Here is a 22797-nt window from a genome sequence, read left to right on the forward strand (position 1 = left end):
CATGGGGATCAGTGCCTAAGGAATATAGTAAGGATGACCTCAAAGTCCCCTTGGAAGGCGCTGCTGGGGACCCCGCCCCATGAATTCTCAACACACCTGAGGCAACGCAGTTTTCCCAGCGCCAGAGCAGGTAGTTCTTCCCGTGAGAACAGGATGAAGTAGCTAGCTTGAGTTTAAATGCTCACAGGATAAGTTCCTAAAAACAGAATGGCCTGACTTGGGGGGCACAGAAAGGGCGAAATGAGTAACATCGCCTCTGCTCTTGTTTTCCCTCCTGGCACACACTTAACATCCGCTGCGGTTAAGACGCAGCCATAACGCAGCTTCACCTGACCCCTGCCTTCTGACTGAACCCACACATCCTGTCCCTGAGCTGTTGTGCTACTGCTATTGTCACGCAAAATGTTTCTGGACCAGGTGGGGAAATGCCCTTTGACGGGTCTCTCCCCACTCTCGCTGAGGAGCTGTTCTTTAAAATACCACCAAGAATTTGCAGAACCCACATCTTAATACAAGCTGTTAATGAAAATAAGCTTTATTACATCGAGTAATAAATACAAAGATGCAAACAGTTCCGTTTTCTTCCAGATGTTTGGATCAACTTACAGGAAAGGCAGCACTGAAATCGACATACAGTCTCGGGAAAAACTTCGGGGATCCTTGTTAGGTTTGGTTTGGGAGGTTGCTCTTTCTTCTGTATGTATAACTTGTGCATTTAAAAAATTGACTTCAAAGCACTAATAGTCATGCAAATGCTTAAGCAAAAAAGAATTTACGTTAAGCAGAATCTATAGTGTATGGGAAACGAGGGGACCAGCTACTAGTTAAGTGTGCTGTCAAGTCCGCACTACAAGAAAAACCCTTCAAGTTGTATCAGCTTATGAAAAGGAACAAAGAACAATCCGGGTAACGTAAATGTATTCAAAAGAGGAGAGCGAGAGACACTGGTATCTTGGAGGCAAACTAGTTTGCTGTAAGATAGGTAATTTTTACGTGCATCTTTTGAATCAATGCTTTAAAAAACAACAACAAACACCTGGGTAGTTCCTAACTATTTAAAATGTAACTCCCAATCAGCTGCAAAATCTTTCCTCAATCTTACAGACTGTAGATTCGGAGCCTAGTGAACCATGGGAGGGGCGGGGGGAGGAGAAACCAAACTGTTACCATCTTGAAAACAAAAGTTTCATCTGAACAGGGGAGATGAGCTGTAACTTCTTCTCTCCGAAGAAGATGGAAAACCGTCCAGGCTCACAAGGCAGCTAGGACCTGGCATTCCGTTCCGTTTCAGCCAAGCACTCCCGCACCAGTCCTCGAGCGTGGATGATGCCTGCAAGAGAAGCAGGGGCGGGCGTCAGCCAGCAGCACCCATTCCAGAAGAGGAGGAGGGTCCTTCCAAACCAGCCGCGAAACCCTCGGACTGGAGGAAACTCGGGACCTGCGTCCAACGACCCAAACCCCATCCCACCCCTCGAAGCCAAAACCCCTCTTCACGTCTCCCTAAAAGTTTCTTCCCGTGCTCAAGGTGACAGCCAACAAGCTCTCTTTTCATGACATGACTCTCCATTTGAACCACGTTATACCATCCAGATGATAGGAGTGTGTCCCCACCCAAGTTCTTTAAATAGGGACCCGCTTTGGAGATTCCATGCCTTCAAACCGTTATTTCTCCTAAATTCTAGAAAGGGCTCGACAATGTCAGGCAGCCTGCCTGGTTCGGGTGCGAGACGAATGCTCAGGCCACCTTGGTCCACTGCTGGGGACGGGTGCCGTCTTCTGCACTATTATTCTCCCCTCATCTTTTATCTCTATAGTTTGGGAGTTACCTATTGCTTGGTTGCGTTTTTTTTTTTTTTCTTTTTTGGCTTTACTGAACTTCATGAAATATTGATTTCATTTTAATAGACATCAAGAATCTACTCCTTCCAAGAGCTGACCCCCCAGAGGGCACTGGGAATGACACCCCAAGTCACTCAGGTGTCCCCGCCTCACAAATCTTACCCCCCAGAGCTTCTGAAGACTCTGGGAAGGGCTGCGTAGCCACCTTTGCAGCTCCTCCACTCTGCCATTGTACTGTGACAGCAGCCGCAGACATTAATAAGTGGTGGGTGTGGCCATGTTCCAACAAGTCTTTACTTACAACACTGAAGTCTGAATTCCACATAATTTTCACATGTCACAACATCTTCTTTTTTTCACCATTAAAAACCGCAAAGGGGTTTCCCTGGTGGCGCAGTGGTTGGGAGTCCGCCTGCCGGTGCGGGGGACGCGGGTTCGTGCCCCGGTCCGGGAGGACCCCACATGCCGCGGGGCGGCTGGGCCCGTGGGCCATGGCCGCTGGGCCTGTGCGTCCGGAGCCTGTGCCCCGCAACGGGAGAGGCCACAGCAGTGAGAGGTCCGTGTACCACAAAAACCAAAAAAAAAAAAAAACCGCAAAAAACATTCTTGGCGCTCGACTCCCTTGCGCCCTGTGACCCTTCTTACTTGCTATGATGTAAACTTGGCCACCTTACTGGTCAGGGCGACTGTGGGACCAGCTGCTCACCCAGGATGTGCCCTGAAGCGGTCACCAGGTGTATCTACGTGTTGACCTCAACCGCCAGCTTTGTTGGGAGGCTGCAGGTCGCCTGTCAGAAAGACTGCGGGGTCCAGCATCTTCCCAGGCATTTGCAGTCAGGTAACCGGCACTCCCGTTACCAGGACCGTGGGCTGCACTGGGGGTTAAGCTCCCTCTCTCCCCCGAGCGCTCTTCCGTTCCAGCCTCTAACCGCCAGCCCCCCTCCCACACCTGCGCCTGTTATTCCCCGATCCAGCTCTGCAGCTCTGCAGCTCTGCAATCGGTCAGCCTCTTCACAAAGGTGTCATGAACCAGCCCGCCGCTCTGGGTGGGAGCCTGTCCTCAGCCGGCCTCGCCCATCACTGGAGCCGTGGCCTCAACTGCAGCCCCCCTGTCACGCCCCAGATTTAGAGCCACAGAACATTCCCCTCTAGATTTTCTCCAAATTTGCTTCTCTAACCTTAAAAAAAAAAAAAAAAAAAAAAATAACCTCCTAAAATTAAATTCACACATAAGCCACCGTGCTCTGAACTGCCACCTTCTAAAATAGAAATCCTTTTCTCCTCTCCACGCCGCTTTCACTTCATGAAGCAGCAAAAACCAACCTATTTCTCTGCCTTCTGAAGTCAGCTGGCCAGTCACCTCTCCACGTGAGTCACTTTCTCCCTGTGGCACCGTCCTCCCGCCCTCCCTCCCTCTTCAATCAGGAAAGAACTTCAAAGCGTTCTCACTCTCCTGCCCCAGACTGGGTCGGACCACACGCCCCCCCGGGCCCCGCTCCAAAGGGGACAGCAGAGGGCAACGCAGGCCCCCTTGGCCTCGTGTCACTGGCCTCACCCAAGTTGGGGGCCCACCTTATTGGGCCGCCCAGGGCTCCTAGGGCCAGTGTCAGCCAACGGGAGCAGAGCGGCCGAGAGGCAGAGCTGCAGGATCCGGGTACAAAGGCTTCTTTTTTTTTCTGGCCGCACCACGAGGCTTGCAGGATCTTAGTTCCCCGACCAGGGATCGAACCCGAGGCCGCTGCAGTGGAAGCGCAGAGTCCCAACCACTGGACCGCCAGGGGAGTCCTGGGGATCCCCTTCTCAGACGCTGCATCTGACAACTGGCCACCAAGCCCCTTCCATCAGATGTACATCCCACAGACCCGCTCACCCAGCCTGACACCTCCACAGCCGACGGTAATTCTGTAACAAAGCGGGAGCCCCTGTGCCGCGGGGGACCCTTCCGTCGGCCACCCTCCGCTTTCCCCAGAAAATCTTTTAGTTTACTAGTCAGTTTACTAGGCCCGTGCCGTGGGGTCCGCCAGCAGCGAGGCGTCACCTGTCCGGGGAGCCCCGGGCCCACGACTTACCTCGTTTTAGTCTCTCCATCGCGCTCTTGCTGCCCGCGTAGGTGGGTCTGATCTCTTTCCCCAGCTCTTCGATGATGGCCAACAGCTCAGCATATTTGCTCTGGGGCACCTGGCTGTTCCCGGTTCCCTAGAATCAGAAAGAAAAGAGAGAGTTCGGAAGGATCGCACTCGACCTGACCCCCAACGCCGTGGTCAGGACCCCACGGCGTGCCAGCTGCACGAGGGCAGGGCTGGGGAGAGGCCCGAGCCCGGAGCAGGTGGTGGAGCGAAGGCGGCCTGGCCCAGGCTCCAGGGCAGCTGCGGAAAGCGTTCACTGAGAATTTCCTTGAAGGAGCCGATGGGTGGGCAAGTGATGGGGGGAGGGGGGCTGCTGAGGGTCCAGAGTGGGCGGAAGAGATGGAGGCCGCACGTGGGGTCAGCAGGACCACAAAAACTGCCAGAGACCACCCAGCCAGAGCCCAGAATGTATTTAAATTCATCCATCCTCCCCCGCAGGCAGGGCCCACCACACGGAAACCCTTTCTCTCCAGAACCCCACGAACAGCCGGAGCAAACACCCGGATCAGGGAGGCCGGGGTCCCGCCGGCCTGTGGGCCAAAGCCGCCCGCTCGGGCCTCAGCCGGGCCTCCGGGCTCCTCCTCCTCCTCTTCCTCTGCCCCCCCCCACCAGCTGCATCAGGGCGGCCACCTCCCCCCCAGGCCACCGCCAGCGCCTCCCTCCTCTGCCGCCCCTGCCTCTTGGCCTCCTGGTCCTTCCTCCTCCTCCTCCAGCTTCCCGCCGCCACCTCTTCAGGGGGGCCTCGCCCGTGCCCACCTCCCCTCCGGGGGCGGGACGGCCTGGCGGGGCCCGGCTCCCAGCCGCCGCTTCATCCGTGGGGCCGGCCTCCGCGGCGACCTCGGAACGCGAGGGGCAGCCACGGGAATCTCCCGGCTGGCGGCCCGGGTCCCCCCCACCGCGGGGCAGCGCCTCCCTGGCGGCCAGCGGCCGCCTCCCCGGAGGGCCCGCCAACCCAGTGAGGAAGGTGAGGAAAGCAAGTCTCGGCGAGGTTGGGGCAGGGGCGGTCCACAGTCCCGTAACTGGTGGAACCCGGTGTAAACGAGGCGTAAAACTGAGGGGCCAGCAGCTCTCGGTGCAATGCACCCGGACTCCACTAGGATATGGGCCCGTCCTCCCTGCAGGCCCACAGGCTTGTGGGGAGAGAGTGGGAGCAGGGCCCCTCTCCTCTGTCCAAGCTGAGATCCAGAGTCAAGGCCAGACCTCACTTCCCCAGGGACCAGGCACGAGGAGGCCCACCAGGGACACACGTGGGGTGGTGGCCCCATCGGGAACTGTGGCTCTCGGGGCTTCCAGCCTTCTTTAGGCTCTCCCACCCCTTCCTGTCACTCGGTGCCCCCCATGAAACTCCCTGCCACTTCTCCATTCTGATGCCCTGAGCCCTGGGTTGAGGAAGCTCAGATGACAGCTCCATCATTTCTACTCCTTTCACCACTTCCCCTCTGGCCCAGGCCGCCCCTAGGGCCCCTCCCACCGCACTTCCCACCCCCGCTGCCATACCTGGGTGTAGCCTAGAGATGGCGGCCCATAGTCACTCAGCAGCTGGCGGTACTGTGAAGATGTGGCCATACTGGTGGAGGGCGGGTGGACACTCCCAGCTATGGGGGAGGAGACAAGAGTCAGTAATCAAGTAGCCTCGGCTAACTGTATCCGAGGTAAGGACTCTGAGTCCCCCTGCCCAGAACTCATGCCATCAACAGTGGTCTTTCGTCTCCGAGGATACAGAACCCTATTCCTGTCCTCTAGTTTGGCCAGGGCTGATACTCAGCATAGATGATTGATGGTAAAATGTAGCTAACAGACCACTACTCTTCACGCCCATCACCACAGCAGACATTGCTAATCAATCACAGAAATCCTTCCCATACATGCAGTCAAAACTGGTAGCAAAGACGAAAGCTGCTGCTATTCTCAGCCTAACCCTTGCAAGTCCCCTTTTCCTGGGTCCTGTTCCACAGAGGCTGATATCCTAGAGACACATGGCTGCCACAAGAGCCCATCTGCTACTAAGGCTGGTCCACACCTGGGCTGAGACTTCCTGTGTGCCCAAACCTCTGCTGGAGTATATGGTGAGGAAGACAGGGGAAGATCTGGAGGTTGTGAGACCCAACCCCGGCTGGGGACTGGGGTACTGGACACAAAGTCAGGAATCTGGAGCACATCAGAGCCTCTCTGTGTGTCCTCGGACAAGCCCCTCAACCTCTCTGAGCTCCTGTCGCCCCTCCCCAAAGAGGGGACAAGACTCTCGGCAGTGTGAATCAATGCCTGGCTGGCTTCACCCCACGGAGGAGGCGTAAGACCCCACTTACGGACTGTAACACTGGGAGACACTGTCCCTCAGCAGAGGGACCACGGGGGGCCAGGGCCCAGCTCAGAACGGATTCTCCTGCATGGGGGGTGGGGAGGCCCTCGGCAGGGAATTTTCCAGCTCCAGCTCAGTAGCTGGAAGCATGCAGACCCATAATGGCGTCCGAGTGGTCATTAGTGAGTAAAGGATGTCCTGCAGAATTACGAACAGCGGTAACCATGGAGAATCTACCTAGCCCTCCTCAGCAGCTGCCCGCATGCCTCCACGCCCGGCCAGGGAGCAGCTTCCCCTCTGCCTGCCTTCCCCGGAGCCAAACTGTCTCTCTCTCACGCACACAGCGGGCTCTGCAGACTTGGCCCCGGGGATGGACAGCTGGTGCCAGGCCGGCCAAACCGACCAGCTGCTCATCTGGCGTGGGCAAGGGGAGGGGGCAGGGGAGGCGGGAAGTTGAGCAGCTCAGGCTGCTGGAGCTGGAAGGGGCCCTGGAGCCCCGCACTGCAGAGAGAAACAGACCAGAGAGGGCGAGCACTGCCCCAGGCCACACAGCACAGAAGAGACTAACACACCCCACCTGTCCCTCTGTCTGTCCAGGAGCTGTAGACAGCTTGGTACCCGATGTGTCTTCCTCGGTCTCAGGCCTGCCTGGATTTCTCCACTGGGACCCAGATTTATGCTCAAACACAGGATGCCCCGTCAGGAAACATGAATTCTGCCACCTCGAAGCTGGGGGCTGGGCACAGCAGCACCGCGCTCCTCCGAGCCTCCTTACGACGCCTCTACAGTGAGGTAGCTGAAACACCTGTGCTACAGAACCACACCTGCGTCTGAAGCAACTGCGGGTGTGCAGCGACCAGAACACAGGAACGTGGCAGGGCGGGTGACCCCCCAGCTCCCCTCACATCAGCCAAACCCCAATTTCCTGACCTTCTGATGTGGGCGGGGAGTGTGGTCTGGGTAGCTCAGGCTTTGCTGCCCCAGGCCAGGGTTCAAGTCCCGACCACCACAACTTATTACGCCCCTCTGTAAGGCCAGGGTGCTAAATGCAAGACTGCGGGGGGAGAGGGAGGTCTACTGCACTGCTCAGCACTTCAAGCCATCTAGAAGATTCCAACTCCCTGTCAGGAGGTGAGCTGGACACCTCCGGTTCATTCTCTGCACCACCTCCTGCCCTCCTTCTCTCGCTGCAAGTCTGTATTTCTTGCCTCCCCGGCCCATCTTCTCTCCCACAGCCAAGGGCTTGGACTAGGGGCCAGTCCAGCTGTGCCATGCCCGGCTGTGTGACCTAAGACAAGGCCCTCCCCTCTCTGGGCCTCAGTTTCTCTGTCTGTTTGAGGTGATGGTTCCCAACAGAATGTCTCAAGGCCCTAGATCCTGCTCCTCCGTGGTGCTGGGGTGAGGTCCTGGGGGGCTGAGGGGAGGAGGAGGAATAGGTTGGGGGGCTGGGGGCTTGGGGGCTGGGGACGGGGAGTCAGGCAACAGCTCAGAGCTTGACTTTGCCACGGCCTGGGTGACGTGGTAGGCGACCCCGACTCTGTGCCAGCGCCAGTCCCTTACTCGGTGTTCAGAGGGGTGTGTCTGTGGCCCTGGAGAGAGCTGGCGGGAGGGCCCCGAGCCCCACTCATGCCCACACCTTCCTGCAGACACGGCGGCCGGCGGCCTAGGAGAAAACAAACCAGGGGGCGGGAGGGAGCACAGCCGTCGCGGAGCATCGCAGACAATGCGCGCAGCGTGCGGGGCCCAGGGAGGGCGCGGGGCCCAGGGAGGGCCCGGCAGAGGCCAGCAGCTCCTGGGGCCAGGCGCGGCTCCCCGCCCCCAAGCCAGACAAAGAGCGCCCGGGCCTGGGGAGCTGGCGGCCTTCCCGCCACTTGGGGCGCCTGGGGGGGCTCTCCGGCGGGGAGGCGGGGGCTTTGTCTAACTCCGCCACTGCCACCGCCGGCCAGGCCGAGGCTTGGCAACTCTCGAGCAGGAGGCAGGGCTGGAGGGTGTGAGGGATGATGACAAGGAAGCCGGAGGAGCGGCGGCGGAGAGTCCATCTTGGATGCAAATGGCACGGGGAGATCCGGCCTTTCTAAAGGGGTCCACGGGGAGGGGGGCGGCCCCACCAAAACACCAGAGACCTGGGGACCTCAGCAGTCCTGGAGTTCACCGCAGGAGAAAGAAGAAAATCTGGGTACAGGTGCTAGCCAGCCCAAAGCAGGGCTTCGGGGTCCCCAGCGGGTGACTCTGTCACTCTGTGACCCCAATCCCCGAAGGGCCCCGCTCAGGGCGCCAGCCTCAACTACACCAGGGCCGGCCTGAGATTTCCCGCCAGTCCGGGCTGGCAGCAAGACCCTCCACCCATCCCACCCCAGAGTCAGGCGAGGGAGGCAGTGAGACATACTATGGCCACAAAGCCCGTCTCGGTTAGTAAGGTGTGCAGACCCCAGAAGAGGTGAGAACATCTGAGGAGAAAACAGGGGCTCCGGGGGCTTAGCGCCCACACGTGACCAACTCAACTATCCCCTACCCCATCCTTCCAGCCCCTGAATCTTAACCCTTTCCAACCCCCAAATCTGTGTCCCAGAAGTTAAATACACACGCGCGCGCGCATACACACACCCCTATACATATATATGCATATAGATATATTGCTTTCCTGGGGCCCTCTTCAGATTTTGGGAGTTATGGAATCAACATTCGGAGACAAGGCCCAAAACTTTCGGCCAACTGCCAGCGTGGCATTTCTGACCAGCAAGGCCAATCCCCTCCCTGCCAAGCCCCCTCCATGCACCTCGCTTTTTTGGAAGCTTGTTTCCCATCAAGAGTCTAAAGGAGAAGAACCTTGGTGAAGGGACAAAGCCGGTCCCCTCTGAACCCACAATCTCACCTATCGCCCTCGGTCCCTGGGGCAAGACCCTAGGCACAGCCTAAAGCTGCCTGACAACTTCTGCAGGAGTTTCCTGGGACCGCCCAGCTCCAGCCCCAGAGAAAGGAGAGGACGGCCCCTCCGGCTTCCGAAGGAGGGGGCCTTCCAAACCCAGACTTAAGGGCTCCAAGATGCGGGGGCCCCCGCTGAAACGACGCCCCCAGCCGCCGCCTCCAGGCGCTCCGAGGCCCCCGATCTCCTCCAACTTCTCTCACTCCGCGCACGCCTGAAGGGATCTCCCGTGCGCCCCGTTTTGGGCGCCCCGTCCCGCGCGCCAGGCCGCGCGGGCGCCAACCGACGATCTCCCCCGCACCGCCGGTGACCCCGGCGGCCCCTCTCCCTCGGGGGCGGCTTCACCTGGCACGCTCGCCGCCCCGCAGCGCCGCCCGCGCGTGGCCCGGGCGTGCTCACGTGCACCCCTGCCGCCCAGGCCCCCTGCCCGGACCTGCCCCCAGCTCCCTAAGGGCGGCCCGCGCCGGAGTCCCGGCGCCCCGCTCCCGGCGCGGCCCGGCCGCTCCCGACTCCCGCCGGCAGGGGCCCTCGCCGAGCCGCCCAAAAGCCGAGGAAAAAGGAGCCGAGAAAGCCTCCCCCGCCCTCGCTCGCCGCACTCCCCACGAGCCCTCGGCCGCCGGCGTGGGGGGGACCGCGGCGGCCGCCCGGGCCCCGGGCCCCGGGCCCCGGCCCGGCCCCGAGGCCCGGCGCGGGGCGCACCCGAGAACTTTGGCAGCGCGGGCACCGGAATCATGGCGGCGGCGGCCGCGCTGCCCCGGGCCGGGACCCGGTGCCCGGCGACCCCGGCCGCCGCGGGCCCCCGGGAGCCGGGGCCGGGCGCGCGGACCCCCAACTTGGAGGCACTTGGGGCGCGGCGCGCGCGGCCCGCGGGGCGCACTCACTCACCGGCGTTGAGGGAGGCGGCGGGCATGTGCGCGGTCAAGTTCGGTTTGTAAGACATCCCCCCGAGCGGCGGGGCGCGCCGGGGCGCAGCGGGGCCCGGCCCGCGAGGGCGGCGGCGAAGGCGGCGAGGCCGGGCGGCGGCGAGGCGGCCCCAGCGTCCGTGCGCCCGTCCGTGCGCCCGCCGAGCTCCCGCGCACTTTTTGTTGTTGACGGCTCGGGCCGCACCGGCAAATATGGCCGTCCCTCACCCTGACACCCGCTGCAGTATATCACCCATACATCGGGCGGGCGCGCGGGCGCAAGGGCGGCCGCAAACTTTGAGCGGAGCCAGCGGGGCCGGCCCGGGCCGGGAGGGGGCGGCCCGGCGCGCCGCGGCCCGGCGTCAGGGGGCGGCTCCGCCCGCGGCCGCGCCCCGCGCCTCCGGGCGCGCTCGGCGCCCGCAACTTGGCAAAGTTTGGGGGGCTGGGGTCCCGGCGGCGCCCGAGGCCCGCGTGGGTCCCTTTCTTCTTCTGCGCCGGCGGCGCCTGGAGATTTGTGCTTGTGCCGATTTTTTTTTTTTTTTTTTTTGTAAGCTAGGTAGGATTGCAGAATTACTTTTTTTCCCCTTGACTGTGGGGGCAGGGATGGAAAATTACCTGGAGAAAATGGTGGCGAGTGGTATTTTTAAGCACGTAGATCATTCCAGACGCCGAGGTCTGGCTACTCCCCAGAATGAGAACAACCAGTTCTTGACAATGATTTCAAATAAATTTCATGTCCCTGTCGGTATTAAGTGGTTTTTAACCCCTGGCGGCCTAGACTCCTTTGAGACTGGGCAAAACCCAGAGGCCTCCTCCCCTGGGAAATACACCCTCACATCTACATAATTTTGCACCTTAACTCATTCAGATACCTAAGAAGCGCCTACTATGTGCCGGGCACTGTTCCCGGCGCTAAGGGTACCAAAATAAACTTGACAAAGTTTTCTCTCTCATGGATTTTACATTGCAATTTTTGATCCTCTTCCGACGGACCCCAGCCGACTTCTCAGATCTGGCTGATACGCAATCATCAAATGCATTTTGCATTAGATGATGGAGCTTTTGAAGGTGTTATTTCTTGGAGTTCTGCTTCATTATTACTTTTTTAAAATTTATTTATTTATTTATTTAGGCTGCGTTGGGTCTTCGTTGCTGTGCGCGGGCTTTCTCTAGCTGCGGTGAGCCGGGGCTACTCTTCGTTGCGGTGCACGGGCTTCTCATTGCGGTAGCTTCTCTTGTTGCCGAGCACGGGCTCTAGGCGCGGGCTTCGGTAGTTGTGGCACATGGGCTCAGTAGTTGTGGCTCACGGGCTGTAGAGCGCAGCCTCAGCAGTTGTAGCGCACAGGCTTAGTTGCTCCGCGGCATGTGGGATCTTCCCCAACCAGGGCTCAAACCCATGTGTACCCTGCATTGGCAGGCGGATTCTTAACCACTGCGCCACCGGGGAAGTCCAGAGTTCTGCTTCAAATAGTAAATCTTGTCAAAATACACAAGATGCCCACCCTTTTCTGCCTTTTTAAATCGCCCTGCTTTGCAGATTTCTTGATTAGCCACACAGACATTCAGATACATCTGAATCTAGTGAGGAAGGCCTCAACCTCTTTGCCTGAGGGAAGGGATACCACCGATTCCTTCCCTCTGTCCCTTTAGGATTGAAGGTACAGGCGACAGCCCCTTCCCAGGACCCCTTGTGGTCAGCTTTAGGCTGGTTCAGCCAAGGATGCTCAGTGAAATTTTATTTCACAGATAAATTAATATCACCCTTTCCTACCCTGCTCCCAGGGGGCCAATACTCTAGACTAGCACTGTCCAATAGAAAAGTATTGCAAGCCACATATGTAATTTTCAAGTTTTAGTAGTCACATTTTAGAAAGTAAAAAGAACTGGTGAAATTAATCTTTATATTTTATTTAACACAATATATCCAGAAACAGTATGATTTCAGTATATAATGAATATAAAGCAATTATTAAGATACTTTACTTTCTTTTTATAATACTAAGTCTTCAAAACACAGCATGTATTTTACCTTTACAGCTCATCCTAATTCAAACTGGCCACATTTCAAGTGCTCGGTAGCCACAATAGCTAGTGGTTTTCCTACTGGACCAGTTCAGGGCTAGAAGCTATAAGCAGAGCGCTCACAGGCTGACAGACCTTTGTATTAATTCGGCCTCCATCACCTATTCGCTGTTGGACTAAGCCTCCATTTCCTTGGGGCAAGAATCCAGATCTCAGTGGCCTGCTTCAGTCCCTTCTACAGATGTTGTGGGCTATTCTCTTTCCATATTGTATTTTTTACCACGATGCCCCCTCACTGATCATCATTGGAAAATATTTTTCCTTTTGTTTTTAATTGAGACCTAGTTCACTTAGTATAAAATTCACCCTTTAAATATATACAGGGCTTCCCTGGTGGCGCAGTGGTTGAAAGTCTGCCTGCCGATGCAGGGCACACGGGTTCGTGCCCCGGTCAGGGAAGATCCCACGTGCCGCGGAGCGGCTGGGCCCGTGAGCCATGGCCGCTGCGCCTGCGCGTCCGGAGCCTGTGCTCCGCAACGGGAGAGGCCACAACAGTGAGAGGCCCGCGTACCGCAAAAAAAAAAAAAAAAAAAAAAAAAAAAAAAAAAAATATATATATATATATATATATATATATATATACACAATTCATTGGGACTTAGTAAAAGCACAGAGTTGTGCATTCATCACAACTAATTCTAGAACATTTCTGTCATCCCCAAAGGAAACCGAACAGCAGTCACTCCCTATTCTCCACTACCCATAGCTTCAGGCAACTGCTAATCTACTTTCCATGTCTAGGGACAGACCTATTCTGGACATTTCATATACCTGGAATCAGTTGCAACATGTGTATGGCCTCTTTCACTTAGCGTAATACTTTTAGGGTCCATCCACGTTGTAACATGTATCAGGACTTTGTTCCTTTTTATGGCTGAATAATAGTCCATTGTATAATTAGACCACATTTTGTTTATCCATTCATTATCCATTCATTAGCTGATGGACATTTTGTTTGTTTCCACTTTTTGACTATGATGAATAAAGCGGCTATGAACATTTATGTACAGGTTTTGTGAACATGTTTTCAATTTTGGAGGTATATACCCAGGACTGGAATTGCTGGGTTACATAGTAACTCTATGTTTAACTTTTTGAGGAACTGCCACACTACTTTCCCTAGTGACTACATCATTTTATATTCCCAACAGCGATGTATAAATTTTCCAATTTCTCCATATCCTCACCAACACTTTTACTATCTGGCATTTTTTTTTAAATTTATTTTATTTTTGGCTGCATTGGGTCTTTGCTGCTGCACGCAGGCTTTCTCTAGTTGTGGCGAGCGGGGGCTACTCTTCGTTGCGGTGCACGGGGCTCTCATTGCAGTGGCTTCTCTTGCTGTGGAGCACGGGCTCTAGGTGCGTGGGCTTCAGTATTTGTGGCATATGGGCTCAGTAGTCGTGGCACGTGGGCTCTAGAGCACAGACTCAGTAGTTGTGGCGCACAGGCTTAGCTGCTCCGCGGCATGTGGGATCTTCCCAGACCAGGGCTTGAACCTGTGTCCCCTGCACTGGGAGGTGGATTCTAAACCACTGCGCCAGCAGGGAAGCCCATATCTGGCTTTTTTATTTGAGGCATCCTAGTGGGTGTGAACTGGAATCTCATGGTTTTTATTTGCATTTCTTTAATGAATGATGTTGAGCTTCTTTTCATGTGCTTACTGGCCATTTGTGTATCTTCTTTGGAGAAACATCTATTCCAATCCTTTACCCATTTTTTAACTTGAGTTTTTATGTTAAGTTGAAAGCGTTCTTTATTCTGGATACTTGTCCCTTCTCAGATTTATAGTTTGCAAATATTTTCTCCCTTTCTGTGGGCTATCTTTTCATTTTCTTGATAGTGTCCTTTGATACACAAAAGCTTTTAATTTTTTTTTTTTTTTTTTTTGGCCACACTGTGCAGCTTGTGGGATTTTAGTTCCCCGACCAGGGATCAAACCCGGGCTCATGGCAATGAGAGCATGGAGTCCTAACCACTGGACTGCCAGGGAATTCCGCCAAAGTTTTAAATTTTGATAAAGTCCAACGTATCTATTTTTCAATTTTTATTTGCTTGTGTTTTGGTACCATATCTTGTCCAAGGTCATGAAGTTTCATCTAAGTTTTCTTCAAATCGTTTTTATAGTTTTTGTTCTTACATTTAGGTCTTTGATCCATTTTGTTAATTTTTGTGTATGGAGTGTGTCCAGATTCATTCTTTCACGTGGATATCCAGTTGTTTCCATACCATTTGTTGAAAAGTTTATTCTTTCCCCATTGCATGGTCTTGACACCTTTGTTGAAAATCAATTGATGATGAATATGAGTTTATTTCTGGACTCAATTCTATTCCATCGATCTATGGAATCTATCCTTGTGTCGGTACTCCACTGATTTGATTACTGTAGCTTTGGAGTAAGCTTTGAATTCAGGAAGTGTGAGTGCCCCAACTTTATATTTCTTTGGCAAGATTATTTTGGCTATTCTGGGTCCTTTGCATTCCCCTATGAATTTTAGAATCAGCTTGTCCTTTTGCGCAAAAAACAAAACCACCAAAAAAACCAAAAAACAAAAAATACAGTTGGGCGCTTCCCTGGTGGCGCAGTGGTTAAGAATCCACCTGCCAATGCAGGGGACACACGTTCAAGCCCTGGTCCGGGAAGATCCCACATGCCGCGGAGCAATTAAGCCCGTGCGCCACAACTACTGAGCCTGCGCTCTAGACCCCGCGAGCCACAGCTACTAAGCCCACGTGCCACAGCTACCGAAGCCCGCGCGCCTAGAGCCTGTGCTACACAACAAAAGAAGCCACCACCCCACTCACCGCAACGAAGAGTAGCCCCTGCTCGCCACAGTAGAGAAAGCCCGCGTGCAGCAACGAAGACCCAACACAGCCAAATAAATAAATAAATTTTATTTTTTTAAAAATTAGTTGGAATTTTGATAGGGCTTGTATTAAATCTGTGTATCAAGTTAGGGAGTACTGCAATCTTAATTTCAATGTTAAGTCTTCCAATCCATGAATGCAGGATGTCTTTCCATTCATTTAGGTCTTCTTTCTTTAATTTCAACAATTTTTCAGTTTTCAGTGTACAAGTCCTGTACTTCTTTGGTTTGCTGTATTCCTAAGTATTTCATTATTTTTGATGCTATTGTAAATGGAATTTACTTAATTTTTGGATTGTTTATCTCTAGTGTGTAGAAATACAACTGATTTTTCTATACTGTCTTGTATCCTGCTACTTTCCTGACCTCACTTTTTAGCTGTAATAGCTGTTTTGTGTCTGCATGGAGATTCTTTAGGGTCCTCTATATATAAGATCATGTCATCTGTAAATCAGAGAGTTTTAGTTCTCTTTCCAAATGGGATGCCTTTTCTTTCTTTTTCTTGCCAAACAGCCCTGACTAGAGCCTCCAGGACAGCACTGGATAGAAGCGGTAAGAGCAGACATCCTTGTCTTTTTCCTGATCTTAGGGGCAAAGATTTTCGTTTTTCACCATTAAGCGTGATGTTCACTGTGGGCTTTGCATAGATGCCCTTTATCAAGCTGAGGATGTACCCTTCTCTTCCTAGTTTGTTGAGTGTTTTTATCATGAAAGAGTTGGATTTTGTCAGATGCTTTTTCTGCACCTATTGAGATCGTGTGGGTTTTTTCCCCCTTTATTCAACAAACAGTTATCAAGAGTCCGAGTGCCAGGCACTATTCCAAGGGCAGCAGAGGAAGACCATCCCCATGTCGTCATGAAGCTTATCATTCCGGGCAGGGCAGCCCTATTTAGCTGTCCCCTCTTACCTCACCACACTGGAGCCTTGCCTCTCACTAGTTCTTCTTCTTCAGGCCAGACTAGATTATGACCCCGGTGTTTGTTCATTCCCACGTCCGAGCCTTCGTTACTCCACCATGCCCTTGTGTTCCACTTGGCCAACTCCTGCTCACCCGTCAAAGCCCAGCTCCACTATCCCCACCTCTGAAAAGACTTCCCTGCCTGGCTGCCCCTCTGCTAATGCCCGCCGTTGCATTTAACCTGGTCAGTCCCCTTCGTGAGTCGGAGCCACTTGAAGGAAAGAACTGCATCCTCGAATGTCTAGTCAAGGCATACAGAACATTCCATCGAGGGCCTCGCTGTGCTCCTAGAAATGAGACAAAGCAAGATCACTTCTCATCTGCAGGCGGTACTCCTGTTCTCAACCTTCTTCCTGCTCACAATTCACTTCCCATAACAGATGTGTGAGCTTCCTGGAGTTGCCATAACTAATTACTACTCACTGGTGGCTTAAAACAGAGACTTATTTGCTCTCAGTTCTGGAGGCCAGAAGTCTGAAATCAAGGTATGGGCTGGGCCACACTCCGTCTGAAGGTGCTAAAGGGGCCGACCTTTGCCTCATGCAGCTTCTGGCGGCTTCTCCATGCGCTCTTGGGCTTGCGGCTGCACATTCCTCCGGCTCTGCCTTCAGATGTCCTTCTTCCCTGTGTCTTCTCCCCGTCTCTTCTAAGAACACTTGTCACTGGACTGAGGACCCATCTTAATCCAGGATGATGTCATCTCAAGATCCTTAAATTAATTACATCTGCAAAGACCTTTTTTCCCAAAAAGTTCACATTTACAGATTCCAGGTGGACATTATCTTTTAAATTTTTTTTTTGGGGGGGTAGGTAGGGGAGCACTATTCAACTCACTACAAGAGGCTTCAAAAAAGGATCTGGGGCTTCCCTGGTGGCGCAGGGGTTGGGAGTCCGCCTGCCGATGCAGGGGACGCGGGTTCGTGCCCCGGTCCAGGAGGATCCCACGTGCCGCGGAGCGGCTGGGCCCGTGAGCCACGGCTGCTGGGCCTGCGCGTCCGGAGCCTGTGCTCCGCAACGGGAGAGGCCACAGCGGTGAGAGGCCCGTGTGCCACAAAAAAAAAAAGATCCAGATTTTTTTCCCCTTTCTCCTCTGAGAGTTAAAACCCCTAAAAAGGGGAAAAAAACCCATTCCTAGTGGCTCCACTAAAAACATCTGTGCGAAACTCCCTCAAATAGATCCCTTTATTTTTATTTTTTTCAGCAAAGAAAGATTTGTTGCAGGGTCAGGCAAAGAAAACGGGTGGCTTGGGCTCAAAAACCCTGAACTCTAAATAGGTCCCTTTAAATGAGTGGTTTTAGAAGGATCTAGAATGGCCCCTTATTAGTTTAATGGACATGTCGCAGCGTGGCTTGCCAGGGATTAGAGCAGATGAAGGAGAAGGGGGCGCCCAGTGAAAGAGCTTGGCCTGGAAGCCCCTCAGGAGATAAATTTTAGTTCTGGATCCACCATGAACCTCTCTTTAGGCCTCACATAACTTGTTTAACCTACCCGGGCCTTCGTTTCATCTGTAAGACTCCGCAGATTCAACGGGAGGAAGCTCTAAGAAGTCTCGAAACTCCAACATCCTAAGAAGGCAGACAGACAGCACACGTGCCATTTCCTCAAAGGAAAAACATCAACCCTGGGAGGCCTGGGAATCATCTGGATAGTCTCCATCACCATTCTGGGGCAACCAGCTCAAAAGTGGGGGGCACCTGCCCCACCGGTAAGAAGGGTGATTCATAGGAGTGATGGGATATTAGAATTCCTGTTTATGTGGGATTTACCACATACATATTAGCACAGAGGCACACAGAGGACTTATAAATAACTTAATAAACAATGGCGTTAAGCATACGCAGAAACAGTTACTAGAACATGTGACCAGAAAAGTCTGGAGACCACTGACCGAAGAAGCTAGTGAAGTGAGGCAATCAGACCGAACACTGACAACCGGACAAGCTGTGGGTGAAGCGTCATGATCAAATCAGCAGTTAGTGACTCCAGTGTGGTTTATATCCCCAGGACAGTAAAACCATACTTTATATCAAGTTGGTTTTTTTAAAATAAATTTATTTTATTTGTTTATCTTTGGCTATGCTGGGTCTTCACTGCTGCGCGCGGGCTTTTCTCTAGTTGCGGCGAGCAGGGGCTACTCTTGGTTGAGGTGCGCAGGCTTCTCATTGCGGTGGCTTCTCTTGCTGCTGAGCACAGGCTCTAGGCGCGTGGGCTTCAGTAGTTGTGCCACACGGGCTCAGCAGTTGTGGCTCGCGGGCTCTAGAGCGCAGGCTCAGTAGTTGTGGCGCACGGGCTTAGCTGCTCTGCAGCATGTGAGCTCTTCCCGGACCAAGGATCGAACCCGTGTCCCCTGTGTTGGCAGGTGGATTCTTAACCACTGCGCCACCAGGGAAGCCCTCAAGTTGGGATTTGATCAGAGGTCTACACCCATTATTCCTGTTTTATTGAGCAGGAGCCAGACAATAAATATTTTAAGCTTTTCAGGACACACAGTTTCTCACTGTGCAAGTCCGCCAATACAGCACTAACAGAGCCTTACGTGATACATCAAAGACTGGGCATGACTAAGTTCCAATAAAATTTTATGAACACAGATATTTGAATTTCATGTATTTTTCACATGGCACAGAATATTCTTCTCTTTCTTTTTTTAAACCAGTTGAAGTAAAAACTATCCTCAGCTTCCAGGACCATTCAAAAACAGGGGGTGGTGTACTGGATTTGACCCGTGCACCATGGTTTGCCAATCCATGTTTTAGACCTCAAAAGTTTGTTTCTTCTTCTTTTTTTAAAAATTTCATTTATTTGTATCTTTGGCTGGGTTGGGTCTTCGTTGCTGCGCGCGGGCTTTCTCTAGTTGCGGCGAGCGGGGGCTACTCTTCCTTGCGGTGCGCGGGCTTCTCATTGCGGTGGCTCCTCTACATGGGCTCTGGGCACCCAGGCTTCAGTAGTTGTGGCTCGCGGGCTCTAGAGCGCAGGCTTACTAGTTGTGGCGCACGGGCTTAGTTGCTCCGCGGCATGTGGGATCTTCTGGGTCCAGGGCTCGAACCCGTGGCGCCTGCAATGGCAGGCGGATTCTTAACCACTGCGCCACGAGGGAAGCCCAAAAGTTTGTTTCTTAAGTCTGATATACGATAGACAGAAAATCAAAAATGGGGCATGCAGGGACTTCCCATGGTCCAGTGGTAAAGAATCCACCTTTCAAGGCAGGGAACGCGGGTTCAATCCCTGGTCCAGGAACTAAGATACCACGTGCCATGGGGCAACGAAGCCTGTGCGCCACAACTACCAAGCTCATGTGCCACAAAGTACAGAGCCCACATGCTCTGGAGCCTGCACAACCCAGCTAGAGAGCCCGCGCACCCTGGAGCCTGCATGCCACAACTAGAGAAGAGAAAACCCACACGCCACATCTAGAGAGAAGCCCGCATGCTGCAACCAAGACCTGACGCAGCCAAATAAATAAATGGGGCATGCAAACGTTTGAGGACATAATAAACATCTTTTCATATCAATACCTCTGAACAGGAAACACACATGTAAAAACAAACTGTGGGAAAAGAAAGCTAAACAGAAAACCCAGTATTACTGCAGAAATTGAGAGCATTGTATAATTTTTGATCTAGGCCTAAAGATGAAAAAGGGGATTCTAGAGAGACCTCCTATGGCTCTAAACAGTGGACATCTTCACAAAACACCTAACTTTCTACTGAAGGTTCACGAATTTCTCAATTTCCTACAATTAATAATTTATTCTAATTTGGATTTCTCCAGTAATTGCACATCAGTCTTTGTGAAAATGAATCTTGCCTACATACAACCAAAGATAAACAACAGAAGCTAGAGCATTTTTTGCGATACTCAAAAATTTACCCTCTGAAGTTCCCCAAGAAAGGATACTGAAGAAACTGGCAAGAATGGCTGCCTTGGAAAGAAGAACGGGGGCCAAGCGGGAGGAGCAGAGAGAGAAGACGTTCACTGTATGTTCTCATCTGCCTGTTGACTTCTGTCAGGTGTTGCTATTACTTATTCAAGCAAACTATCAATCAAAACCATAAAAATTAAGATTCCCGGACGAATTTGGTGTCCACCTAGCCATCCTACCTTTGCATGCCGCCTGGTGATAATTCTTAGGTGGATGGTGATCTGGAACCAGCAGCGTGGCACTCGCCTCTCCTAACCCAACGATGCACTTGACGCCCACAGTGGGCAGCTTTCAGAGGACGAAGCCAACTTGCTGAGAGTTGGGCTCTAAAAATAAACATTTTGCACATTTCTTTTAGCCTCTTTTCTCTCCATAAAGGCCTCCACAGATGGCTTCTTTACATCATGCTCTCAAATGACTAGCTGATAAATATTCATACTTATGGAAATTGTATTGTACATACTCCAAACCCCCAGCCAGTTAAAGTTTGTATTTTCTGTTATCTCAAGGGTGGTGCCCCCCTCGCTCATGGGTCTTGTCCTCTGTAAAACACACACACACACACAGATCAGACACCAGCTTTTGCCTCTGTATGATTAATTTGCTTAGAGGCGATTCGGACCCTCAGGAGGACATTCGGCCATGTCTGGAGACATTGTGGATTTCCGTAAGTGGGGGGTGCAGGGTACACACACAGTGTGTACTACTGGCACCTAGTGGGTGGAAGCAGGGATGCTGCTCTACACCCTGCAATGCACAGGACGGTCCCCACATCACCCCAGTCTCTGCAAAGAATGGCCCGGCCCAAATGTCAACGGTGCTGAGGCCCTGGGAGACACAACGTGAGGCTGAAAGCAGACTGGATTACAGATTAAAACACTGAAGGGGAACAAGGTCAAAGCAAACTGGAACCGTAACAGAAAAAACTCAGTGGGGACGGTGGAGGCTCTACATGAAGTCTGGCCTCTCATTTCTTACTCAAATTAATACTCAACTTATTAAGGTTATATATTCAAGAACAAGTTTCCTTTTGGTCTTCAAGCATGACTTAGAAATATTTTAGGAAAATTTTAGTTAAAATGTAAAACACTCCCTTTCACTTGTTCTTCAATTAATGCTCAATTATCTCACGTATTTGGCAGACTAAATTTCCCTAAATGTAAACACCGTTTACAAATTTGATTAAATTCCTTTAAGCATTTCCAGCTACAAACTGAACATGACTCTCTCAAGCATTTCAAACCCCACAAAGAAAAGACTCGCAAACAAGCTAGACTCCAAACATTTACAAAATGCCTTTGTCCGTGTCTAGAGGACAGTGGCACGGACTCATGGCCTAGCCCGCCGCCTCTTGCTGGTTTGCTGGTTCCCTGACCTCTGTGCCATCTCCCCTGTGAAGTGAGAGCGCCAGCACTCATACGGCATAGGGGCAGGGAGGTTTACACACACACACACACACACACACACACTCTCTCTCTCTCTCTCTCTCTCTCTCTCTCTCTCTCTCAGGGCAAAGGGACCTACTCACTGTTCTGGGTGTCCTGTGGCGTCTTCTCTCCCGTTCATTCCCAACTTCTCTAGCTTCCCAAGCCCCGTGCAAGGAGGTGCCTGGCTCTCTTGTCCGGTCATTACTTCTCCATCGATGAGCCCCAGGGCTCACCACACTCCCTTCTCTCCATCCACGGCAGCCTCCTCAAGGCAGGCTGGCGCCAGCGCATGGCCGGTCACCTCCTGGGCCCCCCATCAGGCACCCAGCATTCCTAATGTCTCCTTTCTAGCTCCCACGACCACTGGAACCTTAACTTGCTCGCTCGTTTGCTATCTCTGACGTGAGAACAACTACCCACGAGGAGTCTCTACTGAGGACTGCGTGTGGCCTGACATAGACACACAGCAGTTGCTTACTGAACACTTAGTGAAGAGACATGAAATACAGGCACCTGGGCTTCCCTGGTGGCGCAGTGGTTAAGAATCCGCCTGCCAATGCAGGGGACAGTGTTCGAACCCTGGTCCCGGAAGATCCCGCATGCCGCGGAGCAACTAAGCCCGTGCACAACTACGGAGCGTGCGCTCTAGAGCCCACGTGCCACAACTACTGAGCTCGCGTGCCACAGCTACTGAAGCCCGCGCACCTAGAGCCCGCACTCCACAGCAAGAGAAGCCACCACAATCAGAATCCCGCGCACCGCAACGAAGAGTGGCCCCTGCTCGCCGCAACTAGGGAAAGCCCGTGCGCTGCAACGAAGATGCAACACTGCCATAAATAAATAAATAAATAGATAGAAGAAATACAGGCACCGATTTCCACAAAAATTAGAAACTAAAAGGGTTTTCATCTGAAAACCAGAGGAGGACTGAGGACTACGGAAAGGACTACAGAAAGCACCCCACAGAGACTGGCACACGCATGTTGTCTGCAGTAGCTTCCGTTTTGTTTTTCCTTAAGCAGAGCTCCGATCTTAAGACTCACACACTGGATGGCTGTGCAACACCAGGAATGAATTTTAAATGGGAAGCCTCATACCCCCAAGTCCTCCAACACTCGTGGCACCTTTCAGGGAGGACACCCCATGACCCAAGCCCCCAGCCTGGGCACCCGGTACTGACCTACTGAAGCTCTGCAGCGGCACGGACATTTTTGACTCTAGTAAACGCTGGGTTGCATTTTATCCACATCGTGAGAAGTCTTCTAGAATTCATTTAAAATTTAAAAACCAACATAAAAGAAGCCCAAGTCCCCGATGGAAAGAAGCTCTCTAGGTGAGCGTGGTTGCCCTGACACAGCTTAAACGGGTGCTCAGAACCCAGACAAAGAAAATACACAGAGAAAAGCAGCATATTAGCCAGTTTAATTTATTTAAGAATCTTACAAAAAAA

At 52.8% G+C, this 22797-nt stretch overlaps 1 protein-coding gene across 2 annotated transcripts; it reads right to left on the bottom strand.

The window, feature by feature from the left end:
- Positions 1 to 519: 519 nt before the first annotated feature.
- CDK2AP1 (cyclin dependent kinase 2 associated protein 1) lies at positions 520 to 20169 on the bottom strand. 2 transcript variants are annotated; one of them, XM_067014791.1, is made up of 4 exons: positions 20100 to 20169; positions 5463 to 5560; positions 3909 to 4035; positions 520 to 1330 (listed from the first exon to the last, which is right to left on the bottom strand). In XM_067014791.1, the coding sequence occupies exons 2-4, from the start codon at positions 5529 to 5531 to the stop codon at positions 1263 to 1265; spliced, it is 264 nt and encodes an 87-aa protein (XP_066870892.1). In that variant the 5' UTR covers positions 5532 to 5560; positions 20100 to 20169; the 3' UTR covers positions 520 to 1262. The 2 variants fall into 2 exon arrangements, with proteins under 2 accessions (XP_066870892.1, XP_058896713.1); XM_059040730.2 differs by lacking the exon at positions 20100 to 20169 and adding an exon at positions 10073 to 10190.
- Between the last annotated feature and the right edge of the window lie 2628 nt (positions 20170 to 22797).

This window comes from Kogia breviceps, chromosome 15 (assembly GCF_026419965.1).
Source record: "Kogia breviceps isolate mKogBre1 chromosome 15, mKogBre1 haplotype 1, whole genome shotgun sequence".
In the NCBI taxonomy this organism is placed as follows: Eukaryota; Metazoa; Chordata; class Mammalia; order Artiodactyla; family Physeteridae; genus Kogia; species Kogia breviceps.

Excerpts from the sequence above, each read along its gene's own strand:
- CDK2AP1 (XM_059040730.2), bottom strand. The coding sequence starts at position 10,127 with ATGTCTTACAAACCGAACTTGACCGCGCACATGCCCGCCGCCTCCCTC. Across the intron at positions 5,561-10,072 it reads CGCCGCCTCCCTCAACGCCG|CTGGGAGTGTCCACCCGCCC; the intron begins GTGAGTGAGTGC and ends CCTCCCCCATAG. Across the intron at positions 4,036-5,462 it reads CATCTCTAGGCTACACCCAG|GGAACCGGGAACAGCCAGGT; the intron begins GTATGGCAGCGG and ends TTCTGATTCTAG.